General features: G+C 53.9%; 1 protein-coding gene across 4 annotated transcripts in view; it reads left to right on the plus strand.

Moving 5' to 3' along the window:
- MESP1 (mesoderm posterior bHLH transcription factor 1) overlaps positions 1–15,367 on the plus strand; it is an 80,661-nt gene that overhangs the window by 14,295 nt on the left and 50,999 nt on the right. For 2 of the 4 annotated variants that reach the window (XR_004251827.2, XR_009209620.1), the window contains exons 2-6: positions 4,804–7,834; positions 10,167–10,206; positions 10,924–11,928; positions 12,187–12,399; positions 15,138–15,253. Coding sequence is in view for 1 of the 4 variants with exons in the window: in XM_032175644.2 (XP_032031535.1) it covers positions 11,206–11,928; positions 12,187–12,270 (807 nt within the window). In the remaining 3 variants the exon portion in view is untranslated. Of the gene's footprint in view, positions 1–4,803; positions 7,835–10,166; positions 10,207–10,923; positions 11,929–12,186; positions 12,540–12,866; positions 12,927–15,137; positions 15,254–15,367 lie in introns of those variants that run through there. The other 2 variants (XR_004251828.2, XM_032175644.2) reach the window with 2 other exon arrangements.

Raw genomic sequence — 15,367 nt, forward strand, 5'->3', positions numbered from 1 at the left:
AAAATGTAAACACTGAAGACAAAATTCAAGCTTGACCAGCCCCTAGAACTCAGACCTGCCCCCACCCACACTCCAAACAAGTCCCGGTATGTTTTTCTATATTTGGTGTGTACCCAAGGCCTCTGTCTATGTACATATACACATATATACGATAGACCCTTACAGAATACATGGTATCTATGACTTTCTGTGTAGAGGGGCTGTTTTTCAAATTTCATTTTCTTTTGACTTTGCTTATATCAATGGTGCCATACTGAATGAAATTTCTGCACCCTGATTTTGTCACTAAGCAGTCTGTTTAAACTTGCACTTTTAATCTTTTCCAATCAGGATGAATTGCTGTCAGGGGAATGGCTGGGCAAAGGGCATGGTGAGGTTGTTCTGAAGCTTCAGCCCAGCCCTGTCGAGTCCAGGAGGTGCTTGGTTGAGGCTGACCTGGTTAATGGCAGCCAACAGCACTGCCCACGCACCTGGGGCACCTTGGCCAAGGCACCTGGCCATCCTGTGTGCTCCCAGGGCCTGGGGTGGAGCATAATCTACAAGGCTGAAAAAAACTTCCTTGGCTCAGGCCAAGGGCTGGATGGTGGCTTTCTCTTGGTGAGGGGCCTTGGGAGCTGAGGATAGAGTTCCTCTTGTCCTCGGTCTTTGGCGCGTCGTCAGTACAGATCATATAAGACCCCTCCTTTTATTTCACATCTGGCCAACTTAAGCTCTCTCCCCCTTCCCTTCAATGTTCTCTAGCCTGTCCAGGGATGCCCTATCCCCAGCCTCTGGCAAAGGACCCCCGCCCACTGGCGCTGCACTTCCCCAGGTCTTGCCCAGGCATTCCAGCTAGGCCCCAGGAACCCCGCTCTGCTTTTTACTGGGTCTAAAGTCAGATACCTTGGGGGCATTCTCCTAACCTCAGATGGAGGACCCGGAGCTGGCCAAGGGCCTGAACCAGGCAGCTCGTATGAGGTCCCAGGCTGGTGACCTGGGCCGGCCCCGCACTCTTCATCCTTCTGCCCAGGGCTGGCCACCCTCCCAGCACCTCACCACTGTTGCGAGCAGTCGGTAGGGGAAAGGGGGCACTTAGGGCCCAAAGCCTTCACTTCCTGCCTGGATACAGCTCCATCCTGGGCTTTTCTGGAGGGCCTGAGCAGGCTGGGCACACCCAAGTTGGCAGCTGAACCAGGTCTGCAAACCCTCACCCGAGAGTTGGCAAGAGTTTCAAGTTTCGGTCAGCTTGTGGTCTGGCCTCTTTCTACCTCAGCTGCACCTGGGGCATGTGTGTGTTGGGGAGGGGTGTTGAGCCCTGCTTGGCTCCTGCCTTCCTGAACTTGTCACCCTTTTCCTCATTCTGCTGGGCTCCCGTCTTGCTCCACATCTCTGCACACAGATGCGTGCTTTTCTTGGTGGACGGACGGGCAAACGGGTCCAGAAAGGGCAAACGGCCTGTCTGAGGTCACATGGCCTGTCACACAGGCACTGAACCGGCCTTCATCTATTTCCTAAGCCAGCCCAGCATCCCTGACATATCTACACAGTTTCCAGCGCACCCCCCAAGTAGAGCCAAGCCCCAGAAAAACGTCCTTAAGGGTTGGAGGAAGAGCTGTCCAACTCAGACCCAAAGATCCCACATGGCTGGGCAGCGCCCTCTGTTGGCTATGGTTGGGAGTGCGTGGACACTGGAAAGCCAGAGGTCAACCCTCTGTCCCGACTGGGGCCTTCCCACCACGGCAGGCAGTGGTCCCCAGGACATCTCAGCAGGCAGTCGGGAGCCCCTGCTCCATTTTGCACGTGGCATTGTGTGACAAGTATGCCTCCTCCCTTTATACCTCAGTTTCCCCACTTTTCACTCTAAGGCTGAGACCCATTGGCACTTCCCTGGAGGAAGTGAAGGAGCATAAATGCTACGTCCCTTAGGAGAGAGGTGCTATGTGCTTACCCTGCATTGTCAGCCAGCTCCAGACCCGCCAAGATGCGGCACTTCCTCTTGAGCCTTTCCTGGAATCTGCCAAGTCTCTCTCCTTTCTCCCACCCCCTCCCTCCTCGTCACCCCTGGGCTGCCTGCGACTTCCACTGGCTGAGCACCCAGCTGATCTGTAGCCAGATAATCAGATTATTGTGGGTCTAGAATAATCTATTCCATATGGCTTGCCAGCTCAGTGGCTCCGAGAGCTGAAGGTGTGAGGGGAGGGAGTGATCGTCCTTGGAAGGGGCTGCCGTGGGAGCTGCGGAGCCTCAGCGGGAGGCTGATAGGAAAGGAAGCACAGGTGGGGGAAGGTGAGCCCGCCTTGCTGGGCCCTCTGACTTCTCTGGGCTTCAGCCCAAGCATGGCCTCCAGGCCTCACGATCTGAGACCCACAGGGGCTGGGTGCTCCCCAGGGCCTTTCCCACCTTTTGATTGGGGTGGAGTGTTCACCATGGGGCACTGCTGCATAATTTCAGGGAGATTTTATTTTTTATCATCAGGCTGCATCCTCCAGGGATCTGGTCCATGAAGTCCAGATGGGCCTGCAAAGCTCTTCTTCTTCTTTCTTCTTTCTTCTTCTTCTTCTTTCTTCTTCTTCTTCTTTCTTTTTTTTTTTTTTTCTTCCTTCTTCTTTTTCTTCGTGTTCTTCTGTTTCACTCTTGTTGCCCAGGTTGGAGTGCAGGGATATGATCTCGGCTCACTGCAGCCTCCACCTCCCAGGTTCAAGCAATTCTCCTGCCTCAACCTCCCGAGTAGCTAGGATTACAGGCACCTACAACCGTGCCTGGCTAATTTTTTGTATTTTTAGTAGAGATGGGGTTTCTCCATGTTGACCAGGCTGGTCTCGAACTCCTGGCCTCAGGTGATCCACCCGCCTCAGCCTTCCAAAGTGTGGGGATTATAGGCATGAGCTACTGTGCCCGGCCTCTTTTTCTCCTTAGTCTCTGTGATGTGAAGCAAGACTTAATGTGACTGGAGGGGTCCCCAACCCCTTCACTCTTAGGACCTCCCTCCAGGATGGAAGGAGCCACTCATCCTCCAAAGGAGACATAGGAGATATAGGGAGGACAGAACAGAGGCTTCGGCCTCTGACAGAGCCAGATGGATGCCAGCTCAGCCCCTGCTTACCCTGTTAGGTGGGACAATTTCTCTGAGCCTCTGTTTCCTCATCTACAAAGTGGGGGCCACTACACCCACATCAAAGTGTGTTGTGAGTGTGAGCAGCGACCCTGCCAAGCTCCAGCCCAGTGCCAGACCTCGGGGGACAGTAGTGTGCACGCACGCTCTGTGCAGCCTGAGTTGATCCTCACGTGTTCAGCCCAGAAGGCATGAATTATCCTGTGGCACAGCAACAGACAAGACACTGAGGCCAGAGATGGAGAGCGAGGTGCCCGAGTGGTACAAGTAGTGCCTGGCAAGGCAGGGCCTCATGCCCACACTGGCCAGACTCCAGAGGGGTGTCCTGGGCTGTCTGAAGGTGGAGGCTTCACTACTAACAATCTCTCCCCTGAGAGGGTTGCTGCAGAGGTGTGGCGGGAAGATCCCTGGCTGTGGGGGACACCCAAATTAGGAGCTTCCCAGGAGATGCTAAGCAGGCTGGCAGTAGGAGAGCCGCTTCCTTCTCCTGGGGCCTCTGGCTCCAGCAGGGTCAGGATTAGGGTCTGCAAGGGGACTGTTTACATAGCACCTCTGATTAGTACTCCTATGTCAGAGAGGCTGGCCGGGAAATGAGGGCCTTGGGGCTGGGAGGGGGGCCGGGCAGTGCCCAGGACCCAGGTTTGGTGTGAGAAACTGGCTGGGTAGAGTGGGGAGGCTGAGGCCCAGGCCTGAGCCTGAGAGGGTGCTGTCCTGTCCAGCCTGCCCGCATCCTGGCCTCAGCTTGCTCTCTCACCTCTGCTCCTGTGGGGCTGCCCCAAGGCCTCATTTCCCAGCCTTACACGTTTAGCAGAGGGTAGGCTCAGGCCAGGGGAGCAGAGGCCACTAGCTCCGGCACTTGTCAAAACACAGGCCCCAGAGGTGTGAAGGCCTCACCCAGTGGGAGAGCGTGTGGGCCCTGCCGCCCGGAGAACTCATTAACTCAGGCAGCCCCCACGTGAACCCACCGGATAGGCTGGCCACAATAAGGAGATCAAAGGGGAGACAGGCAGGGGACAGGGAAGAGGAGGCTGGCTGGTGGGAGGCGGCAGGGACTGGGCTTGAGGTTAGGGTGCCTCCCATCCCTTAACTTGGTTCCATCAGGCCCACTGACCATTGCCCTTGCACCAGCTGGGCCCCTGGGGCGATTTCCCAGAGACCCCAGCGGCAACAGGGGAGGGAGGGACTCCACGTGTTCCCTCCAATTTGTCAGCCTTGAGGGCTGAAGACCCCAGAGATGGGACTGGGGATAGAACCTTCCCACCTGCCCCACCTCTCTCTTGCCATATTTGTGGGTTGTCTCCACACTTGCCCCTGTGTCTTTCTCACCATACCTCAGTGGTGACACCAGGGATCTTCCTGTCACAGGCCACTCCCAATGTCCCTCTCCTGCTCCATATCTCTTGATGGCTCCCACGTGCCCACTTAACATTAGCTATTAGGTTTCAGATCTGAGAACTTCTAGGGGCTGTGGTTTCAACATAAAGTGTACTTCCCACACATATGGTCTCTTGTCCAAATATGTCTAATTGATTTTGTACTTAATAAAATACAGGCTGGGCATGGTGGCTCATACCTATAATCCCAGCATTTTGAAAGGCTGAGGTGGGAGGATCACTTGAAGCTAGGAGTTTGAAACCAGCCTGGGTAACAAAATGAGACCCAGACTCTACAAATACATACATACATATATATATATATATTTTGAGACAGAGTCTCGCTCTGTCACCCAGGCTGGAGTGCAGTGGCACCATCTCGGCTCACTGCAACCTCCGCCTCCTGGGTTCAAGCAATTCTCCTGCCTCAGCCTCCCAAGTAGCTGGGACTACAGGCACTCGCCACCATGTCTGGCTAATTTTTTTCTATTTTTAGTAGAGATGGGGTTTCACTGTGTTATCCAGGATGCTCTCAATCTCCTGACCTCGTGATCCACCCACCTTGGCCTCCCAAAGTGCTGGGATTACAGGTGTGAGCCACTGCACCCGGTCCAAAAAATATATTTTTTAATTAGCTGGGTGTGGTGATGCACGGTGCCTGTGGTTCCAGCTACTGAGGAGGATGAAGTAGGAGGATTGCCTGAGCCCAGGGGATCGAGGCAGCAGTGAGCCAAGATTGCGCTACTGCACTCCAGCCTGGGTGACAGAGCAAGACCCTGAAAAAGAAAAATAAAATAAACAAAAAAAACCAAATTCATTTCAAAGCATTGTTGACAACCCAGTAATGGCGGTTTCTTCTGGCACAGGCAATTGAGAGCCCCAGAGCAGGATAGTAAAGAGATGTGCTCTACCTTCTGCATGTGTTGACTTTGTAACTATGTGTAAAGCAAATGCTCTACTTGCAAATGAAGATACGAAGATAAAACAAGAGTTTGCGGTCATTCTGAGTTTACTCAAGTAAAGCTATGAAATGAAGTCACAATCATGTGAGAATCAGGGCTTTCTTGGCATTGAGAAGCTTAGCAGTCCCTGGACCACAGAGTACCTGGAGCCTCCTGAGGTCCAGCCCTTCTGCTTTCTGGCCTTTTCTTTTCTTTCCTTTTTTCTTTTGCTTTCTTTCTTTTTTTTTTTTTTTGAGATGGAGTCTTGCTCTTGTTGCTCAGGCTGGAGTGCAATGGTGCGATCTCAGCTCACTGCAACCTCCACCTCCTGGGTTCAAGCTATTCTCCTGCCTCAGCCTCTTGAGTAGCTGGGATTACAGGTGCCTGCCACCATGCCCAGTTAATTTTTTTGTATTTTTAGTAGAGATGGGGTTTCACCATCTTGGCCAGGCTGCTCTCAAGCTCCTGACCTCAGGTGATCCACCTGCCTCAGCCTCCCAAAGTGCTGGGATTACAGGCGTCAGCCACCGTGCCCAGCCGCATTCTGGCCTTTTCTCTGCACCCACTCCCACCCTGGCACACAGAACACTTTACTAATTCCCAACTGCATGTTCCTTTGGGCTTAGTGGCATCAAAGAGGCCCAGTTACTGGGCCCCCATGCCAGTTTCCTGAGTTGGCTCTGGAGCCCAGGAAGGCATCCATCTGCTGCAGTCCGGGAGTGGGCTCTGCTGACAGCTGCAGGCTCAGGAAGCACCTCCTGGGCCAGGCTGTCCTTGGGTATAGATGGGTCCTAGGGCATATGCACAGGGAGGGGGCTTCTCCCCTTCTCCCCACTCTAGGGGTTGGCTGGCACTGCCTCTCCTGGATGTGATCCTGGGCATAGGCATTCTGGGGCTGCTGGGACAGACTGCAGAGGACGAGGAACAGAAGGTGTCAGAGGAGGCCAAGAGCAGCAGGAGACAGAAGAGATCCCAGGAAGGAGGGGTGGGAGACATGCCCAGGGGGAAGGTACCATGCATGCCGTGGGGCCATCATTGCTACAAACCAGCTCACCCATCAGGCTCACTGGGCTGGAAGCTATGGGGGAATGCAAAACATCAGACCAGCAAAACTGGAATCCTGGCACTTTGGGAAGCTGAGGCGGGTGGATCACTTGACATCAGGAGTTCAAGGCCAGCCTGGCCAACATGGTGAAACCCCATATCTACAAAAAATACCAAGATTAGTCAGGCATGGTGGCATGCGCCTGTGGTCCCAGCTATTTAGGAGGCTGAGGTGGGAGAATCGCTTGAGCCTGGGAGGCAGAAGCTGCAGTGATCCCAGATCATGCCACTGTGCTCTAGCCTGGGCAATAGGGCAAGACCCTCTCAAAAAAAGAAACAAAACAATCAAACACAAATTAGGACACATATCTATTCCACATCAGCTAATCAACTCTGAGTGTCCTGTACTGCTTGGATAAGTAACAAAGTATTACATACTGACATTATTACAAAGGAGTTTACAATCTACTAGAAACAATTAGGATTTAAAACATGAGAGCATGAACAAGAAGACAAATAGTTTAGAAAACTACCATACTAAAGTTCAGAGAAAGCTTCATCAAAGGTAAAAATTGGGCGGGGGCTGGGCACAGTGGCTCATGCCTGTAATCCCAGCACTTTGGGAGGCCCAGGTGGGAGGATCTCTTGAAGTCAGGAGTTCAAGACTAGCCTGGCCCACATGGAGAAACTCCGTCTTTACTAAAAATGCAAAAATTAGCTGGGCATGCTGGCACACACCTGTAGTCCCAGCTACTTGAGAGGCTGAGGCAGGAGAATCGCTTGAACCCAGGAGGTGGAGGATGCAGTGAGTCGAGAGGGCACCACTGCATTCCAGCCTGGGTGACGGAGTGAGACTCCGTCTCAAAATAAATAAATAAATAAACAAATAAAAATTAAAAAAAGTTGAGCTAGGTCTTGATGTTTAGAAAGCTTGCTAAGTAGGAATGAGGGCACTACAGGGTGGGGCAGTGGCATGGGCAAGGGCAGAGAGGTGGGACTTCGTGTGTGTGTGTGTGTGTGTGTGGAAAACAGAGGAAGACAAGTTTCATGGGCCAAGGGGTCTGTGTCCCAGAGCAGAGACAGCCTGAGGGCTGAGAGGATCCACATTCCAGAGATCCTTGGAGGCCAGAGGAAAGAATGTAGATTGAAGGGAAGACGGAAGAAATGTTTCCTACAGAAGATTAGACTGGGTGAAGGAAGTTGGGAGAAAGACTGGATTCGGGTAATGGAAAGAAAAGAAAAAGAAAGAAAAGCAAAGGAAGAGGTGGACCTGAAGAAAATACAGAAAGAAGGGATGTCATCTGGTGACTGCTTGGAAGGAGAAGGTGAAGTGGGAATCCCTGCCATTTCATACCATGAAGAAAGCTGGTATTGCTGAGAACCAGGTAAGTTAAGCAGAGAAGATGGGTGAGGGGTGAGTGGAGGGGTAGGGAGGAAAGGAGGTGGAGGAAGGAGGAGACGATGAGTGGTTTGGTGTACACCAAGCTTGTCTAACCCGTGGCCCAGGACAGCTTTGAATGCGGCCCAACACAAGTAAACTTCTTAAACATTCCATAAACTTTTTAAAACATTATGAGATTTTTTTTTTTTTGCAATTTTGTTAGTGCAGTAGCTATCGTTAGTGTATTTTATTTTATTTTATTTTTTTAGACAGAATCTTGCTCTGTCACCAGGCTGGAGTGCAATGGTGCAATCTCAGCTCACTGCAACCTTTACTTCCCGGGTTCAAGCGATTATCCTGCCTCAGCCTCCTGAGAGCTGGGACTGCAGGCATGCGCCACCATACCAGGCTAATCGTTTGTATTTTTAGTAGAGACAGGGTTTCATCATGTTGGCCAGGCTAGTTTCAAACTCCTGACCTCAAGAGATCCCCCTGCCTCACCCTCCCAAAGTGCTGGGATTACAGGCATGATCCCACGGTGCCCAGCTTCAATACCGTATTTTATATGTTTTCAATGTGGCCAGGAGGGAGTTGCAGTGACCAAATCCCCACTCACCTGGGAGAGACCAGACCCTGTCTCAAAAAAAAAAAAATCAGACGTCTGGCACTGAAAGAAACCATTCCGCTTGAAAACAGGTAAAGATATGATGCCAGACACCAGGTACTTCACAGTCTGGCTGGAGAGCAGATAGCCATGCATGAAGTACCTATTAAGACCAGGGTGCAAACTGAAACCCCTGAGGGGTCAGGTGAAATTTCATCCAGGCTGCTGTGCAATGGCCCAATCTTGGTTTACTGTAACTTCCACCTCCCAGGTTCAAGTGATTATCCTGCCTCAGCCTCCAGAGTAGCTGGGATTGCAGGCGTCTGCCACCATGCCTGGCTAATTTTTGCATTTTTAGTAGAGACGGGGTTTCACCATGTTGGCCAAGCTGGTCTCAAACTCCTGATCTCATGATCCGCCCTCCTCAGCCTCCCAAAGTGCTGAGACTACAGGTGTGAGCCACTGCGCCCGGCCCTTTTCTAATACTCTTTAACAACTCTGCTTTCTTGGATGGGAATTCATGAGCTCTAGTACTTGAGGAGATTTTCATCTGTAGATGTTAGGATTTTCTTATCTACTATATTCAGCACCCATCCTGGAGCAAACCCAAAGAAAATCTGCCTTGGATCCTTCTGAGTACTGAACATTTGAAGAGTTCTTCTTTCGTGATATCCAGTAAATTAGAACTGTCCTTCCTGGCAAGCTCAAGTTGTGCTTCAGGAAATTTCGCAGGATCTGCCAGGTTCCCACGATTCTTTGCATTGGTGGAATATGGTACCAGTGCTTCAGAAGGAAGCATTCCTTTTGGAATGGGTTGTCTCCAAAAAGAATGGAACAGGTTTGGATAGAATTTCCAGACTTCTTGGATCCTATAAGGCTGTAGTGACACCACCACCATTTTTTTCAATTGCAGCAATAGCTAGTTCTGAAGCCAACTGTACTTCAATATTAACTTTTTTTTTTTTGACATGGAGTCTCACTCTGTCATCAGGCTGGAGTGCAGTGGCATGATCTCAGCTCACTGCAACCTCTGCCTCCCTGGTTCAAGTGATTCTCCTGCCTCAGCCTCCCAAGTAGCTGGGACTACAGGCACGTGCCACCATGCCCGGCTAATTTTTGTATTTTTAGTAGAGACGGGGTTTCCCCACGTTGGCCAGGATGGTCTCAATCTCCTGACCTCATGATCCACCCACCTTGGCCTCCCAAAGTGCTGGGATTACAGGCGTGAGCCACCACGCCCGGCCCAATATTAACTTTCACCTGAAAGGTGTCAGCAGCCTTTTCGACCAGCTGAACACCATAATCCTCTTTAAGTGGCTGAATGGTCACACCTCTTCCATTGACAAGCTGGGTTAAGTCAATAGGTTGAGTAGGATCAACACGACCCAAATCAGTAAGATATTACAGTCTGTTGATACTTAAAGGTTGATACTGGTGTCTGAAGCTAGGTCCTTCATTAAATCTGTATTTTGGGATTCCGATGTAAAATAGAGTCTGGCCATCCTCAAAGCCCAGCAGAGCCAGTTTCCTCTCTGCCTGTCTCTTTTATGGCCTCTGCCGCATTTTCTACCTCTTCTCCGACCTTTTGGTCGTTTCATGGGTTTCCTGGAGCCAGGATTCGGCTTTAAATTGGCCAGGCTCATGCGCAGCAGGGCCCAGAGCTGCCATAACCTGCGAAAAGAGTTTTATATCTTCCTTTCTGACCTGTATGTCTTTTGTTTCCTAATTGCAGAGCCTAGATCCTCCATCTGGTACAATGTTGAATAGGAGTGGTAAGAGAGACACCCTCGCTTTGTTCCTGCAATCAGGGGGTGGGGGGGAGCTTTCAGTCTTTCACTACTCAGTATGAGGCTACCTGTAGGTTCTTTGTAGGAGCCTTTCATCAGGTTGATGAAATTCCTCTCTATTCTTAGTTTGCTGAGAATTTTTATCACGAAGGGTGTTGGATTTTGTCAAATGCCTTTGCTGCATCATTTCCACTCACATTTCATTGAGAAAACCTGTTATACCTGTCCAACAGCGGCAGAACATCAGGTAGAGGCCAGTGGTGACAGCTGTGTCAACAGGCCAAGTTCCAGACCCTGCCAGGCTAGAGGTGTCCGGGGGTTGGAGCAGGCTTGCCCCCTCCCTCTGCTCAGAAGGTCCAGCATCCTGACCAGACTCGGCAGCTTATTGGATTTGCCGGGGTGCAAGCTTCCTTGCACTGTCCACATGTTCTCACCAGGGAAGGGTCTATCCAGGGCCATCCTGCCTCAAAGGAGAAATGGTTTACTGCTTTCTCCACCTTTAGAGGGAATGAGGGTCCCTGCTCCTGGTCCTTACTCTACTTCACTGTCCAGTTGGCGCATGCCCTGAGGCTCTCATTATACAAATTGGAAGCTAAGGTGCAAAAGAACTAAGAATTTGCATAAGGTCCCAACAGGTAAAGGCAGGCCCCAAACCTAGGATCTAGACTTCGTTTTTCTGATCCAACTTCCTTTAACCTGCAGGGCTGGCCCCACGCCCCGGGCTTCACCCAACACTGGGCACAGGCGGGAAGCCCGAAAGGCTGGGTCAGAAGCCCAAGCGAGGGCCCAGGTGGGGCGAAACAGGCGCAGCCAAGGGGCTGGCACCTTGGCCCCTCGCCGTGGATTCAAAGGGTCAGGCTCCGCCCCCTCCAAGCCCCGAGCCCACTTTGATGTGCTGATGCGGCCTGGAAGGGGCCACTTCACACCTCGGGCTCAGCATAAAGCGGCCGCCGGCCGCCGGCCCCCAGACGCGCCGCCGCTGCCATGGCCCAGCCCCTGTGCCCGCCGCTCTCCGCGTCCTGGATGCTCTCCGCGGCCTGGGGCCCAACTCGGCGGCCGACGCCCTCCGACAAGGACTGCGGCCGCTCCCTCGTCTCGTCCCCAGACTCATGGGGCAGCACCCCAGCCGACAGCCCTGTGCCGAGCCCCGCGCGCCCCGGCGCCCGCCGGGACCCCCGCGCACCCACCGTAGGTAGGCGCGGCGCGCGCAGCAGCCGCCTGGGCAGCGGGCAGAGGCAGAGCGCCAGTGAGCGGGAGAAACTGCGCATGCGCACGCTGGCCCGAGCCCTGCACGAGCTGCGCCGCTTTCTACCGCGGTCCGTGGCGCCCGCCGGCCAGAGCCTGACCAAGATCGAGACGCTGCGCCTGGCCATCCGCTACATCGGCCACCTGTCGGCCGTGCTAGGCCTCAGCGAGGAGAGTCTCCAGCGCCGACGCCGGCAGCGCGGGGACGCGGGGTCCCCTCGGGGCTGCCCGCTGTGCCCCGACGGCTGCCCCGCGCAGATGCAGACACGGACGCAGGCGGAGGGGCAGGGGCAGGGGCGCGGGTTGGGCCTGGTCTCCGCCGTCCGCGCCGGGGCGTCCTGGGGATCCCCGCCTGCCTGCCCCGGAGCCCGAGCCGCACCCGAGCCGCTCGACCCGCCTGCGCTCTTCGCCGAGGCGGCGTGCCCGGAAGGGCAGGCGATGGAGCCAAGCCCACCGTCCCCGGTTAGTGTTCCCTTCCCCGCGCCCCCTTCGTCCGTGTCCCCACGCACAGCCCCACCGCCTGCCACGGTGAGGACCAGGCACCCTGCTGCTCCCCGCCGGCAGCCTGGCCACCATAGTATGCTCAGGGCTCCAAGAGGGGCCACGCAGGGGACTGGGTCTCCCCTCGCTAGGGGCCCCATAAGAGTGGAGCCCACGAGCGCGGACACCCGCACAAGGCCACCAGTGCTGAGGGCTGCGCTGTTCCCTCTCTCCCTACAGCTCCTTCCCGGCGACGTGCTGGCCCTGTTGGAGACCTGGATGCCCCTCTCGCCTCTGGAGTGGCTGCCTGAGGACCCCAAGTGACAGCAGACAACTGACGCCGTCTCTGTGAGCACCGAGGCTTTTTGGCCTCAGCACCTTCGAAGTGGTTCCTTGGCAGACTGCCTTTCCTGGAAGAGGGCACGGGCGATCCCGGCAGGGGCATTCCTGCGGGTGAGAGCCGCCCCCACCACGGCAGCCCTTCTCAGCCACTCCCTCCATGGAGGGACCCATAGGGTTAGACACTCTGAGGCAAGCAGGAGGCTCTGCCTAATGTGAACTTATTTATTTGTGAATAAACTGTACTGGTGTCAGTTGGCAATTTCTTCTTCCTACCCGTGGACACAGAGCTCCATCTCTCCCTCCAAAGAAGAGCATGGGAGAGGTGGGAGGGGTTCTTGCAATCTTTAGTCCCCCCAACCCCACAGGCCCAGACCCCTTTGGCCTTACCCCCAGCCCTGGCTCAGCATCTAGTCCAGATGGGTCAGCCTGGAAGGGGTGGGGAGGGGCGTCCTATGAGAAGGCAGCGGCAGGTAGAATCTGCTCATCTTTTCTTTGAACCTGGTGGGGAACTGGTTAAAACCAAAATATCTGCGTAGAAATACAACTGCATTATTGAGTATTTATTGTATGTACATCAGGTACCTATTATATTCAAGTAACCATTTTACAGAAGGATGAGGATCAGCGCTCAAGCCCAGGTAGGCCTCCAGAGTCCCAGCGTTCAGCTCTTGTAGGATTTTGCCAGCTCCACACATGTTGGGGCCTGAGGGATAACAGCTCCAAGGGGTCATTTTCTTGCGTCCTGGGGCCTTATTCTCCATGCACTGGAGCATCCTGGCCTTGGACCCCCCCCCCACCCCCCGCCAGCATTTTCCCATCTGCCTTTTCTCCGGTTTCCCTACCTTGTGGCTTAGAGACATAAATAATGGTGCGGCGGTCCTGAGTTTATATAACCATGACCTCCTACAGGCCTAGCTGGGGTGACATGAGGGGCCCATGGGGTTGCATCAGAATCCACATAGGCAGTTGCACGCCTCCCTGCATTGGCTGGATTCACATCAGGGAGCAAGAAACGGGAGCCTTGAGCCCAGAAAGCATGTCCTCATCCAGCCAGGGTGTCTAGGGAACAGTCATGCTTGGAGGGTGGGGTGGGGAGAAGGGATGTGTAGCCTCTCTGCCAAGCGTCCTTTACCCTCTATGGATATATACCCAGTTCTCCCCTCCTTTCCTTCAAGTGTCTGAAACACAGGCTTTAGTGTCTGTTTTTATAAGAGCTTTATTAAGATACAATTCACATACCATAAAATTCACTTTTTTAACAATTGAATGGCTTTAGTACATCCACAGAGTTGTGCAACCATTGCTACTAATTTTAGAACATTTTCACCCCCCAAAAGAAACTGTGTACCTGTTAACATCACTCCCCACTATTCCCCTACTCCCAGCCCCTGGCACTCACTCATGTAGTCTCTGTCTCTATAGGTTTGCTTTTTCAGGACATTTCATATAAAAGGAATCTCAAAATACAGCCTTTTGCGTCTGGCTTCTTTCACTGAGCACAGTGTTTTTAAGGCTCATCATGCTGCCTCCTGTGTCAGAACTTCGTTTCTTTTTATTGCCCAATAATCTTCCATTGTTCAGCTACATGACAGTTGGTTTATCCGTGGTTCGTCCGCTGATGCTGCTCGGTTTGTTTTTCAGCCGCTTTAGAGATCACTTCGGTACTCTGGCCTGGGCCGGGAGGGGCAGTAATGCAGGGTGGGATCGAGTCCCTGATCTGCAGTTCAGGGGTCCAGGCCAGACAGAGCACACCCGGGCTGGCGCTTGGCCACAGAGAGTGGACTCCAAAAGTCAGGCCTGCAGCGGGGTGGGACCTCACACCTCTGCGGGTCACCCCCTTTCCTGCTCCTCTGTCCCATCTCTCACCCCCCTCCCAGGACCCTAACTGGGGTAGAGTGGGAAGCTTTCTGGAGCCAACACAGCTTAGAAGGACATTTGCATGGCAAAGGCCCTGCGTTTTAGAATGGGGAATTAAAGTTATTAGCAAGTCTTTTCACAGATAAGTGGGGCTCATTGGCCAGCCCCCTTCCCTGCAGAGGGCTTCTCCTCCGGCTCTGAGCCTGGGAGTGGCCCAGTGTTTATTAGCACCTAGGTGTGAATTTTCATTAACAAGGTTCTGCTAATAGCTGCCCAGACTCAGGACTGGAGATAGGAAGGGGACATCTCCCATTGCTCCAGCGTCCCCATCCCCCATCCCGGCCAGCCCCATCCCGCACCCGCAGGAAACCGTGTGCCTGTTCACAGAGCCGACAACAGTAGCCAGCGTCCAGGTGGGCACCCCGTGCTGGGTGGTAGCGGAGCCTCCCTCACCTCAGTTCTCAGCCCTGCTTCGAGGTAACCCCAGCTGCAGGGCCACTTTAAGAACAGGAGGGTTAAGAAAAAGGCTGCAGATGGTGGGTGGCAGTGTTGGGATCTGGACCCGGCTGTGACTCCAGACCTGTGTGCGTAATCACCAGGTGTGCTGCCTTCGCTACGGCTGAACACCAGCTTGTCTCAAAAACAGAGGGTACTGGGGGGCGCCTCACCTCCCCTGAGGCCCAGTCAGGGTGCCCCACTGTGGAGTGGTCTGAGCCAGGCCCCACGTGCCGTGGAGGGGATAGTGAGAAGGACTGCACCGGCACAGGGGCGCCCACTGAGGCCAACTGGCTGCCCGCTGGTCCCCGCTAGTCCCCAGCCGCCCTCCTCTTCTGGGGCACTGCTTTCACAGGGCCACCTGGTGAGAAGGCCAGCACTGGGAAACCAGCATTTCCACAGCAGCGACCCTCGGCCAGGCTGTGTGCTTAGGGCTTAAAATTTGGGCTCAGGGCCGCTGGCGAGGTGGGTAGGTTTGCACTCTCCCTGTTTTACAGACGGAAGCTGAAGCACAGGGAGCGCGAGGAACTTCCCATAAGGCTAGTAGTGTGCAGCCCCTGGGGACGGGCCAACTGTTGGTGAAGCCTGTCTTTGCAAGAGCCCTGGCAGCAAGGTAGGGCTGTGTGTGTGTGTGTGTGTGTGTGGCGGCGGGGCTGTGTGTGTGTGTGTGTATGGTGGCGGGGCTGTGTGTGTGTGTGTGTGGCGGCGGGGCTGTGTGTGTGTGTGT

The sequence above is a fragment of the Hylobates moloch genome, unplaced genomic scaffold, assembly GCF_009828535.3.
Source record: "Hylobates moloch isolate HMO894 unplaced genomic scaffold, HMol_V3 SCAFFOLD_14, whole genome shotgun sequence".
Classification (NCBI taxonomy): Eukaryota; Metazoa; Chordata; class Mammalia; order Primates; family Hylobatidae; genus Hylobates; species Hylobates moloch.